Source organism: Lethenteron reissneri, chromosome 47 (genome assembly GCF_015708825.2).
Source record: "Lethenteron reissneri isolate LAM-NWPU_2019-01 chromosome 47, ASM1570882v1, whole genome shotgun sequence".
NCBI classification, from domain to species: domain Eukaryota; kingdom Metazoa; phylum Chordata; class Hyperoartia; order Petromyzontiformes; family Petromyzontidae; genus Lethenteron; species Lethenteron reissneri.
In genome coordinates, this window is record NC_083825.1 from 7210277 (window position 1) to 7227105 (window position 16829).

The following is a 16829-nucleotide window of genomic DNA, read 5'->3' on the forward strand; positions in this document are numbered from 1 at the left end:
GGGCGGGAGGAGGCGGGGGAGGGGGGGGGGTGCTGGATTGGCCACTAAACGGCTAAACAGGAGGAGTAGGAGAGTTCGTCTGTCCCAGCTTGCCAACGAGGTTCTTTCCTTTTCCTATTCTTCCGAAAATACCGCCACAGCACAACCGCTCGGCGTGTTGTGGCACACCCGTTGTGAAGCAATGCTGTGTGGAAGATGGGATGACTCTTTGGTTCTTTCGGTAAAGTCACGTATAAAGAGAAAGTAATAAATTAAATACTAGCATACGACGTTTCGATTGTAACACAAGCAATCATCATCAGGTATAAATGAAATAGAAACACAAATCTAGTATACTTAGAAATGTAATGTAATACAACAGAAAGTCGGATAACATAACAGTCAACACCCTACCTGGTTGATTACGTTCTTCCTGAGAATGCTAAATTTGAGATAGAGATAAAACACAAAACCAGAGACATATAGACAGACATATAAGTAGCATTCTCAGGAAGAACGTAATCAACCAGGTAGGGTGTTGACTGTTATGTTATCCGACTCTCTGTTGTATTACATTACATTTCTAAGTATACTAGATTTGTGTTTCTATTTCATTTATACCTGATGATGATTGCTTGTGTTACAATCGAAACGTCGTATGCTAGTATTTAATTTATTACTTTCTCTTCATACGTGACTTTACCGAAAGAACCAAAGAGTAATTCCTGCAGTCACGAAAGCTTCAAATTAAGTATGAGGATGGGATGGACCGACACGGTGGTGTAAAAGCGGCGCGCTTCTCAAACTCCAGTCGTTGTGACCGCACTCTCCGCCAGTCCGGTACACACGGCGGTGGAGTGACCCACATAAGCACGGTGGTGGCATGGCCCACGTACGCATGGCGATGGCGTGACCCGCATACACACAGCGGCGAGAATTTGTAGGAAAAAAATTACGGGAAGGCGTTGTCACTGGGGGTAGTCGCGAGTTCTGGAGTTTGAGAAACTGTGGCTGATATGAAGACGCAACGCGAACAAAAATGATCGGCTCTTATTTTGCGAACCGTACCCAGGATTGTTTTCCAGGCTGTCTGACTTTAGCGTAAAGGTTTATTCGTGCAAAAAAACGTTGAAAGTTCAGGTCACCCACTCCATTGTAGCTCTGTCGTGATGTTTTCACGGTTTATATAAAGCAGAAAGTAGGGTACGCGCGTACATAAGACTGTCGCATCTGGAGGTGTTTTGTGGGAAGAGCTTTCGACTTGTGCTCCAAAACTGTGACAAACGGAGGCACTGGGGTGCCCATTGTGTTTATTAGCACGGCACAGCCCAAGTGCATGAGTTCTAAGTTCCATTGTAGTCACACCGCTGAAGTGCAATAATTTCTAAACTTAAATAATGCCCTTCATCATATCGTCCTCTATTTATCTAAGTTGTGCCACACTGAGTTTCAAGACTTTTTTGTTAAAGAGGGTCTTGCATCGAGATGTATAGATGTCAGGAGAAAACACGAGTAATTGGAAACAACTCGCACATACAAGGAGGTAATACTCAAAAGCTCCATATAGATGGATACAAGAATGCTTTTCTGTACTACCGTTTCCTGGCCATTCCGCAACCCAAGCCTGCGTCGCCTGGTGGGTCCCAGGCCGACATCCGCGGAAGAACTAACCACGCTCGAAGCTTGCTTAGCTTCTGAGATCTGACAAGACGGGTGCTGCATTTAGGTTGAGTTAGTCGACGGCGGTCTACAGAATAAGAGCAATTCATTTCCTATTGGTTGCATCTTCCTGCAATGTGGGGAACACGGACAGGAGCACGATAGTTCAAACACGACTCGTGCACACGAGAGGTAAGGTGAGACACACACACACACGCGTATGCGCGCGCGCATGCACGTGCGTGCGGGTAAAGAGCAATCGAGTGTGCAGGTGGTGTAACTGCACCGGAACCCCATGGCCTTGAGGGGCCCGGGTGCCAGGCTACAAAGAAGGGGGGGGGGAGGGGCGGAGAGGAGGGAGAATCGGACAGAGTGGAGGCCTCCCGCGTTTCATTCCTTGCGCCACCAGTGCGTGCACGCGTGTGTGTGTGTGTGTGCGTGTGTGCGTGTGTGCGTGCGACACGAGAAGCTGACGCACCAGCGCTCGGACGTTGGGGTTGGCGCCCTTGTCCAGGAGCACCTTGGCGGTGCGGTAGTGGCCGCAGTGCGCCGCCACGTGCAGCGCCGTCAGGTAGTCCAGGGTGATGTCGTCGACGGGGGCGCGGTACTGCATGAGCACCTGCACGCACTCCACGTGGTCGCCCTGCGTCGCCATGTGCAGCGGGGAGAGCCCGTTCTGTGGGGGGGTGGGGAGGCGGCGGGCGCGCACACACGGAGGCAGGGGTTACCCGTGTAGCCGTGCACACCGTTGGTAGCGAGAGCTGTGTGCGAGCGCACTATTCACCCTTTCCCGTTCCGAGACATCTGCAAGTTGCATGGTGGGTGTCCCGTTCGCCTCTGAAGCTTGGAAGACACAAGCGGCTGTGGGTTTATTTTATTTAGAAAGGCGTAGTAGCGCCATTGTTTTTCAAGAAATTGTACTCACCGCAGAATACTATAGCGACACAACCGCACTCTATAACAGCAAAACAGAAATCGAACTCGGGTTACCGGGTTTATACTGCAGTGCGCTAACCGCTGCACTACTGCTTCTTTAGGACGCGCACGTACGCGTACACACACAAAGATCCTCCAGGTAGCCATGAATATTGTTGGTGGCAAGGGCTGTTAGCGAGAGCACCACAAATCATCAATCATTTAAAAAAATAAAGTCTGGAATCAATATGCTTTGTTCGCTGAACAAACAGCTTACAGCAGAGGCATGTAATGGTACATCAATTGGGTGACTATAATCTATTATTGCGTTCCCATGACATGCATCAAACGATGCGTGTACAGCAATAATTAATTATTTATGGTGTATGAAAATTACATGCAAAGGATTAGCTCAGTTTACGCTTAGGGCTCATGTGGTGAACAAAACTGTATGTGAAACAATATGAACGGAACTGAAAAATATTTTTTTTAAATGTTTATCAAATCTGAACCCCCTTATTGTGACAATCCATCAAATCATTGGGGGAGGTGAATCGTTACACACCACAAGGCTGACAGTAGAACGTGAAAGCCAAAATTGAGTGTGCAGCACAGGAACAAATGTCGGGATTCAAATGTAGCCAAGTGTTCAGTGGCTTTGCTGCTGGGAAAAGCTGAAGGTGCAGGTCTGCATTTTCTTGCTCATGGCACTGCCGGTGGAAAGGCACCCCTCGAGAGAGTGAGAGTATCTTCTTGGTTCTTTCGGTAAAGTCACGTAGAATGGAAATAATAATAAAATAATAAAAATAAAACATAATAAAATAATTCTCACGACGTTTTGGCCACAACGCAAGCAGCCGTCCTCAAGTGAAGAACAGGTCTGTCGAGAAGACAGAGTCTGTTTCCATTCTACGTGACTTTACCGAAAGAACCAAGAAGATTAATCCCTGCAGTCACGAAAGCTTTAAATCGAGAGTGAGAGTATTTGGCCTACTCTTCTACACTGGCCCGACCATCTTAGAAGAGGTGGTTGAACCACACATTTTAACCCACCACACGTGACCGACCGATCTCCTAACCGCTGGTTGGACAGGGGGTTTTGAATCCAAGCGGCGTGACCTCCGCGAGAGGTCGTAAACTCTCTTACCTTGGTCTTGGCGAGTATCGGGGCGCCCTGCTCCAGCAGAATCTCCACCACCTGCTCGTGGCCGCTCCGGGCCGCGCAATGCAGCGGGGTCAGTCCGTCCTGGCGGTGTGCGGAGATGTGGGGGGGTGGAGTGTATAGAACATGAGTCCCCAAGGGTGAAGTCCCAAGTGATTTGCTGCTGAAATGAAACTGAACTATTTTTTTTTATCTTAGCAGATGAAGCCCACTGAGCTATATGGCTCTTTTTCAGAAGCGACCTGGCCACAAATGTGGATTATCGTTTTGTGGAAATTTACAGCAGTCAAATCATCTAAACGCATGTTTATGAATGCGGAAGGGAAAAACCGGAGGACCCGGAGAAAAATCCACGTGACCACGGGGAGAGAGATACGCAAACGCCAAATATACAGGCCTCAGGCTCGGGACCGAACCCATGACCTCCTGCACACCAGGCAAGGGAGATAACATCTCGTTACCATGGCGCTCTCCAGCTCTGAGCCGGTGGAGGAAATTCCACATTCCTATGGCAGAAGTGAGTCTTTATGTAGGACAACCACTGTTGACTTCACCCAAAACGTCATAGTTGTTTCAATCCACCCAAGTGGGATGATGGGCTGAGTCAACCCTCAAGCAGGATTTGAACTTCCAAACTTCAAATTGTGAGCCGCTTCACTCTACCACTCAGCCACCTGGTGGCCAAGCAAAGGTGCATAAATATTCGGATTATTTTTGCCTTGTTCACTCATCAATGCTTCCCTGAAAACCGGTACCATCATTTATATATATAGGAGATTCCAAGAAACATTGGGGGACTGCGTTGGCTTTGGCGCAAAAATGTACAGGAAAAAGAATGAAATTACTTTCATGTTGCGAAATGTACCCGACATGTTCACGTACTTTATATCCGTGAGAATAAGTTGAGCCATAGGCGAAGGCTATCATTGTTCATCGGCGAAGGCTGCGATTTTGTCAGGGAGGTCATCACTGGTCATGGCCATTACGAATTGGAATGAAGTCCAAAGTGAAATCTTGGACGTGGTTGGAGAGACAAACGAGATGGGGCTCTCCCTTTGGATCCTTTCAAAAATGCGGTACACTGGGGGGGTTGGCGGCAGTGGGGTTATGATCCATGTTGGGGCTACCCCACCCAACTCTGTGACATTTCTGATGATAATTATCTGAATTACAGTTGATTTCCTGCACCTCGACCACATCCAGCTTACAGCCTTAGTCATGGCCCATGCCAGAGGCTTATGTTGTATGCATGTTGAACTTCTGTCGCACCGTACGTAGCCAACCGTGCTAATCAGAGGTGCGGGAGAAGGACAACAAACTAAAGACAAAAAGTAGTTTGAAAGAAATCAGTTTTCAGTTTAGATTTAAAAGTCCAGTGGCTTCCGAATATCTGCAGTAAGAGCAGTAAGAGCGTTCCAAAGGGCCGCAGAGGTGCATCTGAAAGTGCGCGCTGCGGTGACTGTCTTTGTCCGACAGTTGGCCAAAAGCCGCTGCCGCGAGGATGACCGGAGTTCACGTGATGGTTTGTGCTCATTGACACGAGATCGGCGAAGTACTGTGGTTCAATTGTGGAAAGCACTTTGGGTGTAATGAGTGGTTGTGTTGGTGGGGGGGGGGGGGCAGTGTGACTCTCACCCGGGTCTTGCCGTCGATGTTCGCTCCATGCTCGAGAAGCAGGCGAACCACGTTCCCGTTGCCTCTCTTGGACGACACGTGCAGAGGGGTGATTCCGTTCTGCACGGTCACGAACACAGTCACGCACGCACGGTCACGCACGGTCACACACAGTCACGCACGGTCACGCACACAGAGTCACGCACACACAGTCACGCACGCAGTCATGCACACACAGTCACGCACACACAGTCAAGCACTCACAGTCACGCACACACAGTCACGCACGGTCACACACGGTCACACACGGTCACACACGGTCACGCACGGTCACGCACGCACGGTCATGCACGCACGGTCACGCACATACGGTCACGCACGGTCACACACGGTCACACACGGTCACACACGGTCACGCACGCACGGTCATGCACGCACGGTCACGCACGGTCACACACGGTCACACACGGTCACACACGGTCACACACGGTCACGCACGGTCACGCACGCACGGTCATGCACGCACGGTCACGCACATACGGTCACGCACGGTCACACACGGTCACACACGGTCACACATGGTCACACACAGTCACGCACGGTCACACACACACGGTCATGCACGCACGGTCACGCACACACAGTCACGCACGCACGGTCACACACACACGGTCACACACACACAGTCACACACACACGGTCACACACACACGGTCACGCACGCACGGTCACGCACGCATGGTCACGCACGCACGAGCGACGTGAGCGCCTTCCAAAGGCAACCGCTATCTCACTGCTCCACCTCTTCCAATGCGATGGCATCCGTGCGAAACTTACACCGAGCCAAGGTATAAAGATAATAGACATCGTCATCAATCATCATCACCACCGCCATCATCACCACCACCACCACCGCCACCATCATCCTCCTCCTGTCTCCATAAACTGCTTAGTTAAAATTCATCATCCTCAATCAATAAAGGAATTACTGTCATTGTCATCTCTGCTGATGATTCCTTCATGGTGAAGGAATTGCCAAGGTTGGCTACGTGCGGTGCGAAAAAAGTTTGACACACATACAACCTGATAGACTCACAGTGACGACATCACCTTTACTCTATTTTAGACCAAAACAGGGAGACTTCTTCACAATTCTGGCTATTGCATGATGAAGCTGGTTGTAATTACAAGCGAAACGTCTTGTAAATAATGTGGGTAAATCTCCAACACACCGGTGTGCTGAAGTAGTAACTGGCACGTTTTGTTTACATGACGAACCTTACTAATTGGCTATGTCGGGTGGTGGCGGGTTAACAATACATTTATATTGACGCGATCCAACCCAAAAAACCTTTATCATTATTAATATTGGTCGCGAAAGCCTACGTGTTAAACATACAACCATGACAAGGCCCTTTATCCAGCAAGTGAAACATCAATGACTCTTGAAGCTGATAACAGGAACAAAATCATCATCATCATCATCAACAGCAGCACTGAGAACGAATTTCGAATGCAGTCGGCCAAACATCCCAATGCAGGATCCTGTTGACGAAAGGCCCCCCCCCCCCACCCCCCCCACGAGACCGAGCAGCTCCTCACGTTGGCAGCGAAGTTGACGGCGGCTCCGCGATTCAGCAGCAGCGTGGCCACGTTGATGTTCCCGTAGTGCGCGGCGATGTGAAGGGGCGTGAATCCGCTCTGGAACACAAACGCGGGCGCACGCGCGCGCATCGTCCGTCAGCCTCTGGGCGCGAGGAGCGCCGCACTGCTACACTCCTCGGGCAGCTGCGCCGGTGCCAGGGACTTTCTCGCATAGGTAAACATTGCTCCCTTTGACGAAGAAAACATGTCAGCAACCTTGGTGAAGGTGGTGGTGGTGGTGGTGTTAGTGGTGGTGTTAGTGATGGTGTTAGTGATGGTGTTAGTGATGGTGTTAGTGATGGTGTTAGTGGTGGTGTCTGGTTTTCGAGTCCGTCTGTACGTATTTGCCTCTCTGTCTCTTTTTTTTCTGTATGTGTGGATTGGGCCCACGTGTGTGGACATTTCTAGATTTGAAGTTTTCGTGACTGCAAGGATTCATACTCTTTGGTTTTTCAGTAAAGTCACGTCGGTAAAAAATTAAACTAAATTAAATCACGACGTTTCGGGCGCAACACAAGCGTCCTTCCTCAGGTGGGGACAACTTAGCAAAAGCACATCACAAATCGTCTTGGTTCTTTCGGTAAAGTCACGTAGAAGAGAAATAATAAAATAATAAAAATAAAACACACTTAAGCGGTTGTGCTTTCGCTAAGTTTTCCCCACCTGAAGGAGGATGCTTGTGTTGCGCCCGAAACGTCGTGATTTAATTTATTTAAATGTTTTACCTACGTGACTTTACCGAAAAAACCAAAGAGTATTTATACATTTCTCTGTTCCTCTCTCTCAGTAACTAGGTTTTTCATTAAAATATATATAATTCAGCCTATATTTGAATAAAAACATTGGTTTGTATACAATTTGAATGTTGTTTGAAGTATATTTGATTTAACAAACATAAACATTCTAGGTATATTGATGCGTGAGGTTGATTGTATATGCGTTTTATTTACATGCTATCGTTTTGTAATAAGTACAGTTCGCAGCAATAATCCATTACACCAAATCACAGCCCTAGAAATCACAAAATGCTGAAAAACATTAATTGCCGAACTAATCAAGCAAGGCATTTAATTTTTTATGGAGCTCAAAGCCGTAAATAATCATGCGCGAGCTCACTCATGTGCCAGACTAACGTGTGTGCATGTCTTCATTAGCCATAGCCTCTAAACGGGTCATTCGATCTGCTAAGTCACATTCATTCGTACAATGTTAAACATTGATGGTGTGTGGTGAGTTGGTGGGGTGGTAAGTGAAAAGGTAGGTAGGCAATTTGTTGAGTAGGCATGTGGATGGGTGAGTCGGCAGGTAGTTGATATGGTGAACAGGCATGTGGGTGGGTCAGTGGGTAAGTAGGTGATTTGGTTAGTAGGTATGTCGATAGGTGAATAGGTAAGTAATTCGTTTGGTGAGTAGGTATGTGGGTAGTTGGGTATGTGGGTGAGTAGATAGGTATGTGGGTGAGTAGTAATGTGGATGGGTAGGTAGGTATGGGGGTGGTTAGGTAGTTGGATGGGTAGTTATGTATGTGGATGAGTAGGAAGATGGGTGCTTTGGTTGTGGGTGAGTAGGTATGTAGGTAGGTAAATGGGTTAGTAGGTAGGTACATGAGTAGATAGGTGGGTGAGTAGGTTCGTGGGTATGTAGGTATGTAGAGGTAGGTAGGTGGGTGTTCGAGTAGGTAGAAGGGTGGGTGGGTATGTAGGTAGTTGGCAAATGAAAAGAGGGGGGAAATAAAAAATACACCACTGCAAAACTGAAATAAAATAAACATAATCTTATATTCTTGGTTCTTTCGGTAAAGTCACGTAGAAGGGAAATAATACACGCTTCAACAATCATTCTTAAGATCGCACAACAATGGTTCATCAGCAAAAGCAATATTAATTTTGCTTAATGCAGTTGGCGCATCACTGCCAAACAGCTGATATTCACAGTCAGCAAAATAAAAATGTCCCTGTCGCAATGGAATAAGACGCATGTAGGATTAAACAAAGTGTTCTCGTACGTGTGCACAAAGATCTAACGAAACTCTGCAGTCACGCGGTGCACTGGCGGTGCAGAGCGTGCGGGCGGGCGTCACGATACAAACTGGAAAGCCAGCTACGTTTCACGAGAAACGCCAAAGCGCGAAACGTTACCTCCGTAGTTCTGTTCACCATCATCTGGGGGTTTGCGTTGCCAAAAAAATTCAGGACAGAAAACACAACAGTCTTTATCCTTTTTCAAAGACAAAATCATTGCGATGCATTTTGCACATTTATATATCATGATTGTATATATCGGGTCAAACACGCAATAGCTGTTGCGGGCATCAAAAATAGGTTCCTGCACAACAGTGCAATCCATTATTTACAATCTCCATAAAGTGCATCACCAGGCACTAGATCCTCCATAATCCATGAAATCCCAAGCAGGCACAGCGTGCGTGCGAGCGTGCGTACACTCATTAAGGCAATGTGACGTGGCTGTCAGGTCGCGGCCTGTTTCAAATAACGTAGAAATAATCTCGAATATTTTGAACGCTGCAATTGTTCCTGCCTCAAGCGGTTAGATGCGTCGCACGTTTACATCAGCGACAAGGTTGCATGGACAGAAGGAAGGTCAGCACGGCACAGGATGGGTGGTGGGGTGGCCAACACCACGTCTGGCCGCCTTTGTCTCACCCCTGCCTGATGTTTACACACTGCACCAGCTGGGTACTCATTTAAGGAGAGGCCCAAGACAGGTTAAAATATTTGCCACTGTTATTCGTCGCGAGCGGACCTGTCAAACTCGGGTCGCAGGTTAGTAGCGGAGTCCGCTAAACCCTTTCACTACCGCTCCCGATAAAACATGGTCAATACAGACACACAAGACAAAGATCCCCCATATAGCGTTAACATATAGTAAGGGAAATGTTAACTACACACCACATCAGGTACTCATTTTAGGTTGAGTCGACCAAACGCTCCCCAAAGATCCCCCGTATAGCCCTTACAGATTGTAGGAGAAAGTGCCGTTAGCGAGCACCTATGAAGGCTGGCACGGCACCCAGATGCCTTTTTCTCCCCAGTGACGATGTTTACTACACACCACATCAGGTACTTATTTGAGTCCAAGTCGACCTACCGCTCCCCACATGCGCACACAAAGACAAAGATCTCCCGTATAGCCTTAACAGACTGTAGGGGCAAGTGCTGTTAGCGAGCACCTATGAAGGCCGCAACGGTACACGAGGGGGTGTGTGGTCAGCACCACGCCCGACCGCCTTTGTCTCCCTAGTGGCGATGTTTACACATCGCACCAGGTACTCATTTGAGTCTGAGTCGACCTAGGGGAGGCCCAGGACCGGTTCAGATAATCCTCACTGGTGTTGGCCGTGAGCGGGAATCGAACTCGGGTCGCCGGGTTCATAGCGCAGCGCGCTAACCGCTACACTACCGCTCCCCACCCATGCGCACACACACACGCGTACACACACGCGTACACGCACACATGCAGGCAGTGCGGGCGGCACCTTGGACTGCACGTCTGCGTTGTGGTCGTTGTGCAGCAGCAGCGCGGCCGCCTTGGTGTCATCCTTGCGCGCGGCAATGTGCAGCGCCGGCAGCCGCACCTTGCCCTTGGTGTCATTCTCAAGCAGCACGGCCACCACCTGGTCGTGGCCTTGCTGCAGCGCCACGGCCAGCGGCGTGAAGCCATCCTGCACCGCGCCAATCCCACCATCATCATCATCGTCATCCTTCTGGAGACGTCAACTCTCTCAAGTGCACGACACACTTCCCAGCCGTTGTTTATTCGCCGAGGCAAGACTTAATTCGCACCGCAATTAAAGATAACACGTAAACATTTTCTGTGAAATTTGCCTTGCAAAGAATTTAAAGAAAATTCTGATTTGCATGTAAATTGACTGTGGTGTGTGGGGGGGGGGGGGGGAGCACGCTATCAATACGAAACACGCTGCTGTATTCGAGCTGCGGCAATTTCACTAGCCACGAACCCACAGCCTCAATCAGTGCCAGCACGACCGGCTCCGGCAGCAGCAGCAGTCGCGACATCATTCGGTCCGGCAACGTCACCAAAGTCAACGCAAGTTCGTGCTTTTTTAAATTCTTTCTATGCTTGCACATGATGGAGCTAAATGCCACTGTCGCGGTCTCCTGGCCAAGACGAGAGGGCTTCAGGAAAGAGAGAGAGAGAGAGTTCGTGTCGTTGTTCTGCTCCCCTCCTCGTCCGTTGAAGGATCGCAGACCACGGGGGTTTGCGATACGGTCCACAGTGTGGAGTTGCATGGACACAGTCATGGACATAGTCCCACTCCTGTGGCTTGTGTTTGCTGTATCCTCCATGTGTCTCTGTATTCATCTCTATGAATCTCTATGGCTCTCGATGATTATACAAGTCTGTGTCTCAATGCGTTTAGTATGTGGTCCACGGTTTCCGTTGCATGGCCACAATTACTTTGGTTTGTCTATAATGTACCATTCATTATAATCACAGTGTTTGAACACAGACCTCCGCAGGCCTCTTAATGCAAAGTAGCCAGCAGCTGTGAGTAGCAACCACAGTTCAGCAGATAGCAACGCAATGTTAATTGCAGGTTCAGTTGGGGATGAGGGGGGGAAAGGAATTGGGGGGGAAGGGGGAATTGGGGGGGGGGGGGCATTGGGAATTGTGTTCATGGTCTAAAAATCTCTGGAGTGGCCTCATGAAAAATACATTACAGTTTGTTTCATCTAGAAACGTTCGAAATATTTATTCACGTGTTAAGTTTATTTAAATATGAACAAATAAAAGATGCTACCCTTAATCTTGTTGTTTTCATTGGGTTGTTTTCATTTCGCCCTCACGTTTTTTCCCCCACTTGACGGAGATTAATCCTCCCGAGTGGTGATAAACCGAGTGGGCGGTGGGGAGGGGGAGAGGAACCGGGGTGGGAGCAGGGGTCGGGGTAGGGTGAGGGGGTCAATTCCGCTCTGGCTTCCCAGGGGCAAAGATACCTAAATCTGGCCCTGGTTTCTTGAAATGAACAAGGTTATTTATCGGAGCTTGGGGAAGAGACACGATAAAATGAGAGTTGCAAAGCTGAGCAGAGTGAGGAAGGGAGGAATATAATCGTTGAGTTCTATGCAGCTGAACACTCTGTGGGTGAAGTCACGTAGAAGAGAAATAATAAAATAACAAAAATAAAACATTATAAAATAATAGAATACATTTCATTATTTTATTATTTCCCTTCTACGTGACTTTACCGAAAGAACCAAGAAGATGAATCCCTACAGTCACGAAACCTTTAAATCGAAATTGACTCTGTGGGTGAGCGAGTTAATCCAGTATGAGACCTTGACGAAGGTTCAGATGTTACTGGGTTGCAACGACTGGGCCAGTAGCAGGAAAAGAGAGACAAGGAAGAAAATAAGTGGGTGAATACTAGGCGCAAAAATAGCTGTCACAGGACTGCGTGAGCTACCAAGGTGTGCGAGCTGAGGGTAGTGGAGCAAAATCAATGGTTGTGTAGGGGTGTCAGGGGAAGGGAACCCACCAATAGGAGGGTTCGTGGGACGGTGACAGGAGAAGGGGGAGGGGAAATCGAGGAGATATAAGGGGAGAACGGGCGGGAAGAAGGGGCTTTTGTCGGGAACGAGATTGAGACGGCTGGGGACAGGTGTGGATGTGAGAAAAGGATTAAAAGACGAACCCCCTGCAACCTTGTGTCGGCTCTCCTTTACAGTTGTACTATATTTCTATGCTCCCGGGGCTATGCTCCCTGCCTTCCCCAGCATTGGTGATGTAAGGTCAAATATACCTCCATGACCCGTAGATGGTGGGAAGCCCTCACCCAGCAGTGTTGACAACAGAGCTGTACGTGTACCTGTGCAAGCAAATTAAGTGCAAGTCCACTTGGTACGTGGTGTTACCTCCTCGGTTGACATCTCGCCTTGTGCTCAATATTTCACCTCATTCACGGTCTGATCAACGCCTTACCCAATCAATGTCACATGTGGTCAATGACTCACTTTGGGTGATTCTTCACCTGGTCTGCGCCTGAATTGATGAGGTCTCTCTCCCCTGGTGAACATATTATCTGCTCAGATCTTCACCCGGTTGACATCTCACCTGGTTGACAATGGCCACGATCAGGGTGAATTGGCCCTACGTGTGAATCACCATCATCCATGCAGCTGTAATAAAGGTCGTTGAAGCGACTTCTGGAATCCGGTCTTTATTCGTCTTTCATTACAACACTCCTTCACGCTGCTGACAGACAGCGTGAGAGGGATAGAAAAAGACGCGCGCAGCCACGTGGCAGCCTGGACCACGTGGCAGCATGGACCACGTGGCAGCCTGGACCCCCGCTCTCGCGTGGCCTCTCCCTCCGTTCGTTCAAGTTCTGACCACGTGTTGTTCGTCTCAACCCCTATTTAATACCCGGGTCACGTGGTACGTTTCCACCAATCCTGGTAAGCCTCTATGGAATCTTCCAGACTCCATCGTAGGCTCCCGGGACCACGCCCCTGACTCGTCTCCCCATTGGCTGCGGCTAAAGCCAGCAGAACCAATCCTCTACTTACAGCTGTCACCTTTCCATTACGTCAGGGCCACGCCCCTAGGCTTCCCCCCATTGGCTATGGACCAGGACCGGCAGAGCCAATCATCGTGACGAGTTGTAATCCGTCAGCGACCCGGATATATCCTCACATTACACAGCCATCCTCTATCACCATCATCCACCACCTCCGGTGAGCATGGTTGGCTATGTACGGTGCTTATGAAGTTCTACATACATCCAGCCCCCAGTAGGCCTAATCTATCGCGTCTCACCTCGGTGGCGATGCCCTGGTTGGCTGTGTTCTCCAGCAGATATTTGACGACGTCCAAGTGATTCTCTTGCGCCGCCATGTACAGCGGAGTGAAACCATTCTGTAAGCGCACGCAACATCGCGTACACACACACACACGCACCGCACACAAACACGCACGTGTGGACACATTAAGCATGACACAAGTCAAACTGTCTCCAGGTTTAAACAGGCGTTTGGTTAGTTCTCATTTCTATTTGCAGCCCTACATGATCATTTTTTATCACAGCATGATCCATTCACTGTGGGATGAAGGCCTCCATAAACTGCCGCCAGCCCTCGCGGTTCTGCGATGCACTCATCCCCCGAGCTGCTGCACAAGAGCTCATGTCGTCCGTCGCTCCATGTCGGAGGTAATAGTCATGCTCTCCCAATGGACTCTCACGTGGTAAATACCATTCCACAGATATAACTACGGCCTACAGATAGTCAATCTTATATTTTTAGCTGGCACATACACACACACACCTCGATAGCGATACACATCGACACACTCTTACTCATCGTGTTGTCGGATCTTTATTATTTTTATTATCCCATTTCTGTTCACACCGTGCAGTGCACCCCCTCATGTCACATAAGATGGCATCCCAGCTGCCCCTTCGATTGCCTCCTACCCACACTATGTGGTGCTTTTTTTCAAAACTGGAAATTTCAAAATAATCATGCTGTATTATATTAAAAAAAGTTTTGCTGACTGGCTGGATAGCTGGAGGGAGGGCTGCTAGTTGAGTGAAACTTTTTAAAATGAAATTATTGATAGTTCGGCCGAGACCATCAACCCTCGAAAACCCAATTTAATGAAGATGGGCTTGCCGAGTGCAGGATGTCAGTGTTGTTAGCTCAGTGCCTACACAGAGCATTATCTCCCTGAGCCACCTGGCCATTTCGATGTCACACAATTTTTAACGACTCCGAAGCTGATGGCAAACTTCAAATTAACTCTTCGTGAAGATTACTGGCGAAGTTACACTGCCCTTTATAAATCCACTGGATTAACGCCACCCCACCCCGTGTCAGTCACGAGGGTTGCTTGACCATACTTCACCACATTTTGTTGGTGCGGGTTGGTGAAAGGGGGGGGGGGGGAGAGGAGAGGCGGGTGACCAAGACCGGTTATCACTCGGAAGCGATATTAGCCAGAGAGCCGAGAATCCAAGTCAGGGCGCCGGGTTCGTAGCGGAGTTGGCCGGCCTCACCAGCGAGGATCAAACACGGAGGCAGAGTCAAGCAACTCAGCCAAGGGTACTGCATCACGTAAATATATACAGCAATACCTCAGTGTACGTCGGGGATGCGTTCCTGAAAGCTGCGACGAATATTGAAATGACGTCAATAAAAGCGATTTACAGGGGAGGTCGATGCGAAAGCTATTCTTACATACCTAGAAGATAAAACCCCAAAAAAAATCACAAAACCACGACCCCACCGGCTTGCGGCAACACCTGATGACGATGATGAGCACCGCTCACGGCGGTCGTTGCCATCGTCGGTCCGTCTTTACGAATCGAAATGGGCCGTAAATCGCGCTTCTGATATGGGGCATGAGCCACGAGCTATTTTAAAACATTGCCCCCCTCGACCCCCAGCGTCCTCATTACCAGGCCTCGCGCTCACATCATGCGGGACACGGGGACTGTGAGACAACGGCAAGTGGGGAAATCGATGGATGGGGGCCGGGGGTTTGGAAGGCGATTATCTAAAAACAGCACCGTGGGGCCGGCCGGTAACGTCGCCTACATCATGATTATGTTCGTTATTGTGTTTCCACACCACCGTCACCACTGCCATAGTTTATTATCGTCTAATGTGCTGTCAAATATACAGGGGTGTGTGTGCACGTTTGCGCCCTTGTCCGTTTGCCTTGGTGCATGTGAATACGCTTGTGTGTAAATGTGTGCCTTAATAGATTCTGACCAACAACAGTTTAAGGTCATATGGGAGGATATGTCTTTCATTTTGAAATGTGGGCTGTGCATGAATACATGGGTGTTATGGGAAATGGTGTAATAGTAGTTAACGCGCAATGCTTCAAACTTCACTTCCAAAGTTTGAGCCCTGGCTGTGGCAAACATCGGTGGAAAATATCTGAACTGGTTCTGGGCATTCCCTAGGTCAATTCAGCCTTAAACGAGTACCTGGTGTGGTTTTTAAACATCAGCACTCGGGAGACAAATGCAGCTGGGCATATTACTGGCCATACCACCCTTTATTACACCACCCTGGCCTTAATAGGTCTTCACTAACAGCACTTTCCCCAACAGTCTGTTTTGCTATATGGAGAATCTTTACCTTTGTGTATGCGTATGCGATCTCTGCCTATATGTTGGCCACTCATACCCTCGTGTGCCGTGCTGGCCTTCAAAGGTACTCGCTAACAGCACTTGCCCTCACAGTCTGTTAAGGCTATAGGGGGATCTTTGTCTGTATATATATGTGCACTTGGGCTAATTCTCTCAACGATCATCTCAGCCTATAGCATACCTTTTGGAGTATGAAAGTATGAAATGTGCTTTTATGAATGCAGACCATTTTCCCGTGTCAGTGAAATGTGTTCGAAGTCACTTCAATCGGCCAATCAAATCATAGACGAGCCTACGGTTAGAAGCTGGGCTCTCCAATTCTTTACGTAATCGATTAACACACTGGTTATCAGCCAATAGGAATAGCACTAAAATCGTTTGGAGGGATAAAGTGTCGCGTCCCCACGCGTGCCGCTCGCTGGGAACAAATGGCTCGGTGATGTTAGTGGCGTCATCCACACGCGTCACGCTGGGCATTGTGAGGGCATCGTCGATTTTTTTTTTAAAGAGGCCGAGTAATCAACCACAAAAATAGCAACAACAGAAAAACGTCAACTGAAACTATACAAACTAAACTATTTTTATTTTACCAGGTAAGGCCCACTGAGCTGTATAGCTCTCTTTCAGAAGCGACCTGGCCACATCAAAATGACAGCTCAACGAAGTGGCTTGTCACGTGCAAATGTGTAGCAGCCAAACACTCTAAACGCGTGA

The 16829-nt window shown here is 48.6% G+C and overlaps 1 protein-coding gene across 1 annotated transcript in view; it reads right to left on the minus strand.

Moving 5' to 3' along the window:
* Window positions 1–16829, minus strand: part of LOC133354331 (ankyrin-2-like) — a 108642-nt gene that overhangs the window by 68420 nt on the left and 23393 nt on the right. Inside the window, 7 exon segments of the mRNA XM_061571080.1 lie at window positions 2117–2314; window positions 3701–3799; window positions 5351–5449; window positions 6932–7030; window positions 9112–9135; window positions 10470–10655; window positions 13775–13873. Of these exon segments, the coding sequence (XP_061427064.1) occupies window positions 2117–2314; window positions 3701–3799; window positions 5351–5449; window positions 6932–7030; window positions 9112–9135; window positions 10470–10655; window positions 13775–13873 (804 nt within the window).